This window comes from Micropterus salmoides, unplaced genomic scaffold, assembly GCF_014851395.1.
Source record: "Micropterus salmoides isolate LMB-PRFRI ecotype aquatic unplaced genomic scaffold, ASM1485139v1 Ms_hic_scaffold_3895, whole genome shotgun sequence".
In the NCBI taxonomy this organism is placed as follows: Eukaryota; Metazoa; Chordata; class Actinopteri; order Centrarchiformes; family Centrarchidae; genus Micropterus; species Micropterus salmoides.
In genome coordinates this window covers 1-11,994 of record NW_024043256.1, presented here as the reverse complement: position 1 = coordinate 11,994, position 11,994 = coordinate 1, and the positions used below count along the sequence as shown (strand labels likewise).

At 41.9% G+C, this 11,994-nt stretch overlaps 1 protein-coding gene across 1 annotated transcript; it reads right to left on the bottom strand.

Annotated features, from left to right (window-relative positions):
• Nucleotides 1-2,644: 2,644 nt before the first annotated feature.
• On the bottom strand, nucleotides 2,645-7,556 carry LOC119885070 (alpha-2B adrenergic receptor-like). The gene is made up of 2 exons (XM_038695310.1): nucleotides 7,262-7,556; nucleotides 2,645-7,091 (listed from the first exon to the last, which is right to left on the bottom strand). The coding sequence occupies exon 2, from the start codon at nucleotides 7,066-7,068 to the stop codon at nucleotides 5,485-5,487; it is 1,584 nt and encodes a 527-aa protein (XP_038551238.1). The 5' UTR covers nucleotides 7,069-7,091; nucleotides 7,262-7,556; the 3' UTR covers nucleotides 2,645-5,484.
• Between the last annotated feature and the right edge of the window lie 4,438 nt (nucleotides 7,557-11,994).

Here is an 11,994-nt window from a genome sequence, read left to right as displayed (position 1 = left end):
AAAATGACAAGCTGTGTCAAAAAATCTGAGGATCAGGAAAAATCAGCTTTGCTCTATTCTTTTTGGTTTCTTGCTATCTGCACTTGTGTGTGTGTTGGTGTGTGTGTGTGAGCTGACATTCATAAGAGTGTGTCTGCTTATGCAGTTAAGTGTTAGTCATCTGTTTCTCTATTTTAGGCTTGAGTTTGTTTCTCTTTGTGTGCTTTGATTTAGTGTGTGTGTGTTTATGTTTGGCTTAGCATGTGTGTGCATGTGTGAGGGTATGTACGTGCATGTCTGTGTGTCAAAATTAACTTTGTGACCTTTCCATGATGACCCAGCTAAATAAAGACACAGCCGTCTTTCTCCCCTCTTCATATTTGGCAACCTTGCTTGGAAGTTGCACACAACTGCGCAAGTCGTCTTTTCTAATGTGTGCTGATCCGCCAACACATCAGCTGCAGATTTTATTGCCATTTCATAGCCTGCGCGTGTACTTTTCAATCAGATGATTCACTTCTGATTTGGATTCTCATCAGAGTTCTGGCTAGGCTTCGATTTTTCTAAGAAATAATATACTTATTATAGGAGAGCATGACGCCGCCCATGATAATAATGACAATTTTGCCTCTCAGTGCTTTTCTTTACCAACACCAGGAGGCACAATAATGTGGTTCATATCTTTGAAAAACATGAAAGTAATTGTGTCCACAGGGAAAGTAGAAATGAGGCTCATTCCTAATTCAATGATGAGGCCATGCAAGCACATTTTTCTAAAAATCATCACACTTCCAGCTGGAAAACTGCATGGCTTTTATTTTTGCTGATCTTTTGTGCGTCAATTAGTGAACTTTTATTGTGTTGTTGAATCTGGTTAATTCAAACTCACACAACCACATATGTCTGTACTTCTATGCTTTGGAGGATTCTCATTGACATTAATGTAATGCACTGTGTTTGCCACAATGGTGATATTGTACCTCTGTCACTGGTGTAGATGATCAGTAAAAGACATAGTGGCATCCTACATGGGATTTCACTTGATGTAGTCAGGAAGGTTCAATATGTATTATTTTCTTTGTGTAGTGTATTATGTAGTGTAGTGTAAACTTGTGTTAATTGTGTATTTTTTGTGTGTATATTACCATGGTAACAGCTAATGGAGAGAGCCAAATAAACAGTAAACAAATACATGTCTGACCCAGAGCCTAACTCTTTAACCAAGTCTTTGTCCTCTCGTTGTCAAGGTCTAAAGCTCCATTTGGTCCTCTCAAAGATAGAAGAGCCACTCTGTTAAATGACCCGAAGACTCTAAAGTGATTCTAATCATAATTGCCTGTGCCCCCAAAAAATGACATTTTTATCACAGATTTCACAAAGCGAAAGTGCATTTTAATGCCTCCACCTTCAATAGGGAGAGAGCCTGGGTGTCTTCTGTCTCTCATTTCTCATCCTGCCTCTTGGGTGTTTTCACAGCCAAATTATAGAGTAAAGAAATCTATCTGGCGTTATAACATGGGAGAGATTGGAAATGGAAAATGCTCAATACTGGAACGCCCTCCAAACACATACATATTCATGCTGTGGAAAGCTACATCCATCATTCATTTAAAAATGAAAGTTAATGTGTGTCTGCCTGTGTTTCTGTATTTGTGTGAATGTGTTTGCATTGCTTCTGTGTACACTTATTAGGAGCTTGTGTGTGCATTTTTCTTTCTCTCAAAGCTACTATCTGGTGTTTGTATCGTGTTAGTCTCTCACCATCCTCTCTCCGGTGGGTCCATTGCCACCGGTCAGGCCTGCTTTAGATTCCAGTTGAGGTTAGAGAACAAGGAGCTTTGGGATCCTGTGTCTGTATGAATATACAATGCTGTAAACACACACCTCACGGCTCCCTGGGCTTGGCTATGATAAGTTATCTGTTCACCTCCTTGTGCATCCTAAACCACAGCTCAGCCGTGAATATGGAAATGAAAACTGTGAGGATGTAAAGGTGAGACATGGTGTAGCTTCTCTGAGTGGAAATGTGTGTGTGACAGAAAAAGCAGGACAGAGAGGCTGAGAAATCCCCAAACTTCCAATTAGCATAAATCAATTACAATTCACTGTAGGCCTGCTGACCTCAAATATAACAAGCTGTCACAACAAGTACGTGTGTGTGTTTGTGTGGCTAAATTTGTGTGTGGGTTGAACATGTTTCATGACTTGAATACAGTATGTTACACTTGGAGCAGGACGACACATTGAGTATGTGTATGTGCATATGTGATATCTGGCAACATGGTTTAATTCCTTATGGACTTCCTCTGTGTTTGTTGGCAGTTGACAACATTATATTGCTTCTGCTGCGGCCTACTTCTCATGTCCCACTGCGATATAAGATTTTCCAATGACATCTTGAACTGCCATCAGCCCCACAATGTTATGGACTATTTCCTGAAGTTGTGGTGCCATTCAGGGCTATTTCATAATGACTGCAATTGCTTTAGATTGCCCTTTGGTTCAACATGTATGGTAGAAAAACATCATTCTGTTAAAACTCTCATTTGTGAAACAATTTATTGGTAATTCTCTTCTTGGAAATTATCGTTTCCTCTTTTCTCTCATCTCTGATGTTCATGATCATGTGAAAATATATGAAACAAACGAACCGGGCAGTGACTCGTGCTTTTTCAAGTAGCTTTATTTCCAAACTGGAGTGGGATGATGACAGATGGGGGATAGAAGATGGTAAAGCTCAGACCACGCAGTTTTGTCCAAACACAGTAGGAGAAGAGAAAATACAGGCGGTTTCAGGGGAAAAGATGGCGATCAAGAGGCAGACTACTGCATCTGTCGCCTTTAAGCCATAAGTCATACTTTTTTTAAATAAACAAAGCAGCAGTCTCACCACATAAAGCCATGGTTGGTGGATTTGAGGAGCATTACAACTCATATTTGTTGGAAACAGCCATGAATCCATGACCTCTGTGGCTATTTTTGTTATGATTGCGTGGTTATAACTGTTTTTTATTTCTGGAGAGAAAATAACCATTTCAGATGGGGACAGGGAACAGGGAGCTCTTACTTTCAACCATTTTATTTTATCAGTTATTTGAATCTCCAAGCAGCTCTGTGTGGTATGGATTGTAGCCTTAGTGTCCGGCACAAAGTCTGCAAATCATCTAACTGAAACTGGCTTCGGGTGATATTGACATTTTCATGTTCGATTACTTTTTCATAAAAAGTTTGAAATTAAAAAAAGAAACCTCTCTGCTGAAGAGAGGTTTTCCTGCTGCAGTATGTTTGAGAAATTGTACATCCATTAATGTGCTTGTATTTTTGATGGAGCATTTTACCATACTATAACCAGTTAATATGAAATAAGGATGACAAATGTTGCATTGTATGTTCTGCATGATGCACATAACTCAAAGTTCATGTACCTTTAGTTCAACACAAATACCCCCCCCCCCCCCCAATCTCACAAAGCAAGAGCTCGATGGCAAAAATCAATTTTGCTCTTATTGAAGATATTAAAAATCTTTATAGTGTTCGCACTCTTTGATCAGCTCCACTTTGTTTAACTTTCAGAATAAAAGCACAGTAACTAAACAATAAATAGGTAACAGACAGAAAACACAAAATAGTTAGAAATAAATAATACAGTGTTTCAACCTTTGCCTCACCAAATGTAAAGATATACTTCATTAAAGCAACACAGAGCCAGGCATTACTGAGTCAGGCTGGTGTCCTATAAGGCTCTTTATTCCCTTGATGGGACCACTAAAAAGCCATGTACTCAATATCACTGATGAACACTTACTTTCAGTTCAATAAGTCTTTCTCGACACAGTGATATACTACTTTCCATCAAGTAGAAACATTCACCCGATAGATAGCCAAGTGATGCCTGAACCAGGAACTCTGGTCTCTCGTCAATATTAAAGTCGCAGCAGCCAGAGGAGGCACTGACACGTTCTACAGAAAAAACATTAACGTCAATGCGCACACGCATATACACACACACACACTCACACAGGTCAGCAGAATTAGACGATTAGTAAATTGAAGTGTTGCTGCTGACAGCCCTTGTCCCATTGAGTCAATAAGCCTGTGTGCTGTTCACAGTTACAGACACTTTTTCTTTTTTTGTGTGTGTGGAGGAAACTGACAGAGGCGCAGTCCCTTGGTGAGAATAATAAATGTACCATTCATCCTCTCGCCTCTCAGCAACAATCCAAATGTGACACGAAGAGGTCCACTTCAGGCCATGATGTGCCAGAGGCGTTGGTAAAGAGTGACTCAGCCAAATGGTTCTCAGAATAACCCATGTAGGCGTAATTAGGGGTCACATTACACATCCGTAATTGTATTGTTCATCTGTCCTTTACAGTCAATGTAAATGTCTACCTGCTAAATACTGCTGCTCATTGTGAAGCAGGGTTTCTGGAAAATAATGTTCGCATGTTAAATAGTAATAACCTAACCTTTTCAGTCTTCATCAGATGCACCTCCCATTAAATACTATGAACAACCTCTTTCCAAAAAAATGTATTGTTACTTAAATGTCCAAATATTGAGGCAGTTCATTAGAGGGGTTACTCAGTCCAGTTCACTGATGTGATAGTCCAGGTTAAGTTAAAAAAGCAGGAAACAGCAAGCTAAGAGGATGGGCGGCGGGGGGGGGCACTGTCTTACTTTTACATTTCAATGGGGTTTTCTTTTGTCCAAAATCCACCACACTTCAGCTTAGTCTGTATTTCATGACAGGTGAAAGCCAAGCTTGACATTACAAACAACCTGAGTGTCCATTGTGATCCATACTAAGCCAAGAGCAAGGTGTCTGACATGAAGGCCTTCCACATAAAAGTCCACAAGTTAAGTTTGAAAGGGCTCCATTGTCTGTGTTATCACATTGCAATTGTCAGAAACCTTCTCTTGTTGTTGCACTTTTAGATAAAAATTGAGGAACACATGTTTGCCCTGCAGCTGGGCAAATAAGACTGCAGACGTAAGAAATCACCACTAACCTTGTGTGCTCCATGTGCTCTGTATTGATAAATAAAGGGCCCTAGGCTGTCAGGAATCTAAGGTCACTTTTTCTTATTTTTACCTGTTTTCCTTCCCTGTTAGTCTTTGAGTTCTTAATAACTACAAGATATATTAACAGATTAATCGGTCTGTGTTCTTATTCAGGAGTTAATTGTTTTCCTGTGTTCTTCAAGACCTCTCTGGTACTTTTCGTGTCTCTTGCATTGCCTCTTTATTCCATGTCCTGTTTTCACCCCACACCCTATAATACTTTATGTGTGTATCAGCTGCAAAGTAGGATTTCACAGTCCATGATTCCTGTTTGCACACACTGTGGCTGTAAAACAGTGGCTTTCAGTTCTGAATTTTATGCTGGAATTTCCACAGTTCAACATATTTTTTTAAAACAGCCCTTTGAGTGTTCTAAAAAATTATTTTTTCTCTGTGCCCTCAGAAATGGCATTTTTTTGTGTCCATGTCCCATGCACTGGATTAAAAGAAAGTGCCCTTGGTGCTTCTGCACAGAATCTTTTTGAAGGCCTTTCTGAAGTCTTTGTTGAAGATGGTGTATATGACTGGGTTGAGTGAGGAGTTACAGTAACCGATCCAGAAGAAAAATGTAAAGAGTGGATCTGGGATGGCACATGTCTCCGGGCACACTGCCTGTAGAGAGTAGGAGAAGAAGAACGGGAACCAGCACACCACAAAGACGCCGATGACCACTGCCAGAACAAAGGTGAAACGTTTCTCTCGGTTTACCATTGCTTTGCGCCTTGCTGCTCCAGGGTTGCTCTCTGTTTTAGACTTTCTCCCTGGCACCAGCCGAGCGCCCTTTGAAGTGGCGATCATGTCCCGATAGCGCTTGACTGAGGCCGGGGAGTGGATCCCCCCTCCTGCAGGTGACCCTGGCATGCTGGTGCTGCCTCGGCCTCCTCCATGGCTGTGCTCCATGTCGCTCTCTGTGCTTGAGCTGTCGCCATTGTTATTGTCAGCTTTTTTCCCTCCCTGAAACTTGCCTTTCTTCCCCTTCTTTTTAGTCTTGGCAGGGGAAGACTGAGGCACAGAGGAGGTGGTTGAGGGGCCGTGGGGAGAGTTATCAAGGGAGGTAGTGACAGGGGTAATAGCTGGAGAAGGGCATGGAGGTTGCAGGAGATTATTGGAGGTGGGATTCTGGGAGGTTTGAGACTCTCCTAGGGAAGGAGAAGGGGTGATGGCAAGGGTGGGGGGTCTGGCACTGGAGGTTTTGTTCGATGAAGGTGGTGTGCTTTCTTCATCATCCTTCCCGTTGGCTTGTGCATGTCTAGAAGGCTGACTCGGTGTTGCACAGCCGACCCCATCTTTCCTGGGCTCTCCTGGTGGGCAACGTGTTCTCTGTTTGGCAATTTGGTAAATTCTTATGTAGACTAGGATCATGATGAGACACGGAGCAAAGAAGGAGCCGATGGTGGAGTAAAGGATGTACCAGCGCTCATCATTTAGCTGGCATTGAGGTCCTCTCTCAGTCCCCAGGTCCCCTGCCTCGCTTTTGTTCAGTGAGAGCAGGGGAGGGAAGGAGATGACCGCAGAGATGAGCCACACCACCACAATAGCGGCTTTGATGCGTTTGGGAGTCCGCTGACGCCCGTAAGTAACCCTGGAAATTGACAGGTAGCGGTCAAGAGAGATGGCGCATAGGTGCACAATGGAGGAGGTGCAGAACAGCACATCCAGTGCCAAGTAGATCTCACACCAAGTAGCCTTGAAGTACCAGTAGCCAAGCAGCTCATTGGCCAGAGAGAAGGGGATGATGAGTGTGGCCACTAAAATGTCTGCAGCAGCCAGTGATACTAAGAACAGATTCTGTGGACCTCGGAGGGACCGGCTGGTCAGGACAGCGATGATGACCATGATGTTCCCCACGATGGTGAAGACAACCATCAAGGTTATGGCAGTGGCGAAGGCTGCTGTGGCTTCAGGGGAGTAAGGGGCGAGCTGCAGGATGCTCTGGTTGCAGGGGATGGAGGCTCCAGAGCTGCTCACACTGCTGTTCCAGCTGTTCAGCTCCATGGAGCAGCCGCTGTCCAGAACTGAGGCCATGCTGGGATTAGCTTTCCAGTAGTCTTTATAGATTAAAAATATGTTTGGTCACTGAATGTAATTTATATATTGGATGTATTTCATTGTAAATGGTTTTAATAAGATGATCATACAATGTTTGTGCACAATAAAATACTGTTCAGTTTAAATAATATATGTGATTATAATAAATAACAATTTATATAATATTTACCTCAGTTGCTCTCTTTTTGTCTCTGTGTTGTTTCCAAATGTTAGCTCCCTTGCATTCTCCACGGCAGATCTTTCAAGTCCATTTTAAGCACAAAAAACAGTCCTGGGCAATGCGTCAAGACACGGATCAGTGCTTTTCAATTAAAAAGACATGCCACTTTCTTACACAAAAAACAAAAGTATTTTTTGTGACACTGTCTGCTGCGCATCAACCTTGGCAGAGTTACAATAAAGCCGGAACAGCCACAACTTCTTTAGAGCACCAAGTTCGATCCTTTTTTCCTCATTTGATTAATTACTGTTTGGAGATGGGAAGATTCCATGTATAATAATCTAATTTAGGGTCGTCAACAGCGAGGCGACGCTGAGAGCAGATTAAAGTAAATAATCTCGACACTTGTGCGCTCTCCGTGCGTCCTCGTTTGGAGACGCGCGTATAACTGACAGTCTCATCTGAATAGCCAACACAGGATGATGTAGATGTAGTGTAATAAAGTGAATATTTACAGTGATTTACTAACGAAAGGGTCCTGGTGTATCCCCGCGCAGGATAGCCTGACTGATGACAGCGTTCCCGGTCAATCGAACAAGAGAAAACGCAAAGTTCACCTCAAGCTCTCCAGCCCAGAAGCCAGATATGCAGTAAAAACGCGCTGTTTCTTCGGCTTCTGTGCGTCTCAGGACTTGTTTCTTGGTTCTACTGTCTCTCAGAAGTTCACCGGGATGCCGTGATTCAGCCGCTCCGCTGGCGCACATCACAGGCTTCCTCACAGAGGCGCAGCTGCATCTTCACTTGTGAGCAGGACATTACGACGCAATCTAATGAGTGAGGTGCCTCCCATCTCCTTCTTGCGCTTCTTTCTACACCCAGTGATGTCATTGTGGCGCTGTGGGCGTAATGGGATCCTTACTTTCATCTTAATTTATCCCCATATTCCTCTCCCTCCCTCTTTCTCTCTATCTTTCACATTAAATCCTCCACCCCAAGAGGCTCAGCCAACGTAGTTATATTAGAAAGGGCTTGTTGGGTGGCACTGCTCCGGCCAATTTATGCTGAGGTGTCCTGCTGAGAGCAGTGGAGAGCAGAGCTGATGCTATCTGCTTTACACAAAACATTAATTTCATTCCAGGGGTTCGTGCACTCAGTCATCATCATTATTATTATTCTCTGCAACACTGCACACATGGCTGATCAGTGCTTTGTTCTGTACACCAGTTTTCATCTGACCACTCCAATCATTTAGGGAGGGCCAATACACGTTTTAACTGTCATTTATCCAAGGGTACTGACACTCATGTTTCCTAACCTAACCTGGTTACAAGCATGTGGTTTTTGGTGAGGTTGTGTAAGACCAATGTTTAAGGTTGTACAGGCAGGTTGTACATTTGTGGGCTTTTGAGCAATTTTTGCCTTTATTTAAACTGGTAATAACAACCATCACATAAACACTGCAGCAAACGTGAATTATCTCCTATGAAATATAATCCAACAAAATTCTAAAGCCTCCTCCAGCTCAGCTACCTCTCCTCAAAACTGGTAAATGCACTGTGTTGCCTTCCACCTCGGCTGATTGTGTAAGGTGCAGGGCAGGGGTATAATGCACTTGTCTTCTGTGCTCATGCATGTACATCATCACTTGATTTCCATTTGGATCCCTCCGCATTATGTGACACTTCCTCCCTAAGAAACACAGACATCCACGGCAGCCCTCATGATTTGTTGCCTTTCTGAAATCAAGTGGCCGATTATGGAGTCAAACCTACGTCATGCTGGCTTTTTTACTGAGCCATAAATTAAAGCAGAGTTTATCCTCTGGTATTTGAAAGTATGTAGGTGGCCTCTGTGATATAAACTCACACACACACACACACACACACACACACACACACACACACACACACATTTACCAGCCTACACATGCATGCACACAGCCTTATGAATGGTGTGTGGGTAGGAGGTCCTGTTTACTTGTTTTTGTAGTGCGCCCCCACACATTGCTCCTTTAATGAGAGAGAAGCCCAGCCATGGAATTACAATTGGAAGCCTGCTCTCTGATTGTGTGACCTACAGCAGCATCCAATAATGGTTGTACATTTTTTTGCTCCACACTACACATTCTAAATATAAAGGAAAAGAGAATAAAGCTTTTAGCAGGAGAGAGCACTTCATTCAAGTGTCTGTGTTTCCGTGGGTGAACCATGCTTTGTAACACGCTGAAATGCTTTCGGGGGAGAGGGGTGTGCCATTGATGCCAAGGTTACAAAGACTGAGCTGCACACAGTTCCCAATGCACAGTACATCGCTTCTGAAGTGCTTGTTGTATAACAGCATGTGGTATAGCCTACAAACGTGTACACATAATACACAAGCCTGGGGAATTTTTGCTGTCATGGATCATGCACAGTGAATCGGTAATTCACCCAGACCCGGATATGTTTGCACCGGCCTTGGAAAGGGAACCCACTCTCTGAGAAAGATGTTATGTGCTGTGGAAGTCTCTTTTTGTTTAAAACAATTCCTGGAGTCTCTTGATGCAGTCAGATTGAACAAACCTAAGAAGTTTAGAGAAATTGTCTTTGTTTCCCAAATGAGTGCCAGAGAACTGCAGGTCAGCATAAAGCAGTGTTGTGGTGGGAGTCAATTTAGACAATTTAGACCTTTTTTGAGTGATTGGCTTGCCTCCTGTTTTTGTGTGCGTTTGTACTCACATATTACTCTGCCTTTGTGAGGACCAGTTCATTTTCAGAAATTGACAGTGAGGACAGATATGGAAAAGTGTGGAGAGTTTGGCCAGCAAATGAATAAGGCGTGATTTTATGGTACTAGTTGAGGTTAGGCATGTTGTTGTGATGTGGTGGTTAGAGCTGGAGACAAAGGCAGCAGATCCCAACCCTTTTGGTTTGTGACTTTTCAAAAAGAAGTAATATCTACTTTTCTCAGGTTGATCATCTGAATGGTTTAGGCCTAAAAGCACTTCATTACTGTTTTACAATAAAAAACAATGATTGGGTGAAAAAAAAGCATTTTAATCTTATTTCCCATCGGTTCATATTCTTGCTTCGACTTCTACTGGACTTGTGTCCCTGTGTGTGTAATCTGCAAACAATTACAGCAAGCTCTCCCAGGTGGTCATACAGTAATTTTCCTGAATGTATTTGTAATAATGACAACTGGTGCTTATGTGTGTGCATGCAGGCCTGTTTGTATATGAATTCATGTCACCATAATTCTCCAGCTAACAATATCACACATATTGCTCCTTTATCTATTAGCAGTTGTTGTCTTGTAGATTCCTTGTTGTGTGACACGTCTTCAGTGAATAGTAAATACAGTAAATTTACCACATGTAACAGAAGTATGATCCCAGTACAAATCCCAACGCTCTCGTTCATATATTACAAGCACATGCAAACACACATGCATGCCATTGGGAGGTATTGCCACAGCCGGATGTAATATAATGATCCTGACAGTAGTTTAATCTAGACATGGAGTGTGAGTAATGGTTTGAGCCTGGAGCCTGACTGACTGAGAAGGAACTGAATACAGCAAACGAGATGAGACATTCAGATGAACGGTAGGTGGTCTCCTTCTAGAGATAAATAAATGACCAAGTGAAATTGGACCAAGTGTCATTAAATGTGTTAATGGACAAAGTGTGTGTGTGTCTGTGTAAGAGAGAGAGAGAGAGAGAAAGAGAGAGACGTATACATGTGGCATCTTGGTATTACAAAGGCTACCATATTTATTAAACAGTCGGCTGGCACCACCTGCTGGATACTTTTGAATCATCTTAATTTCTGGTCATTTCAAAATTGCCACTAGAGAGCACAGTCTCACTACAAACTAATACCATACATAACTAAAAAGTAGGTATTATCAGCAAATTATACTACTTTACTAAAATAGTAGGCTACTTTAAAAATTTGATTAGTAAAAGTACTTGTATTGCAGAATAATATATGTGGTTGTATATGACATTATTGCATTGTTAATTCTGATGCGTGAATGCACAAGCAGCATTTCACTTTAATATAACATATTATATACATATCATATCCTGTCCTAGGGTTTGAGCCCTCTCCAAAGAAAGTAATTATTTATTTCAACCCATTGGAGAAATTAGAGGAGAAACGTCCTTTGGTGGAATTACTTACAATGTGAGGACATTTTTTTTTGTAAAGGGGTCAAAAGCCAAAAAGGTTGGAAACCACATAATTATTAACTATACATTGTATTTTATAGGGCTTATCACACACAAACACACACACACACACACACACCCACACACACACACACACACACCACAAAAGGCTGTTTCTCTCAAATTGTCCACAAATCTGTCACTTCTCCTTTGCCAAGAATCCATCCACTCACAGGGTGGCATATCTGCTGATCAGACAGTGGTATTGTACAGGTGTGCTGCTGGCCACAATAAAAGGCACGAAAATGTGCAGTTCCATCACATAGCACAATGCCACAGAAGTCGCAAATTTTGAGGGAGTGTGCAATTGGCATGCTGACTGCAGGAAAGCCCACCAGATATCTATATATATATATATATAATGTATATACATAGTTTGTTTTGTTTTGCCTTTAAGGGACAGGACAGTGGATAGCGGTAGGAAATGAGGGAGATATATATATATATATATATAAATAAATGTAAAATTTATTGCTACATAAACTTGTTGAGAATGATGTGACAACTCCTGTGTGTCTACTCTGCTTGT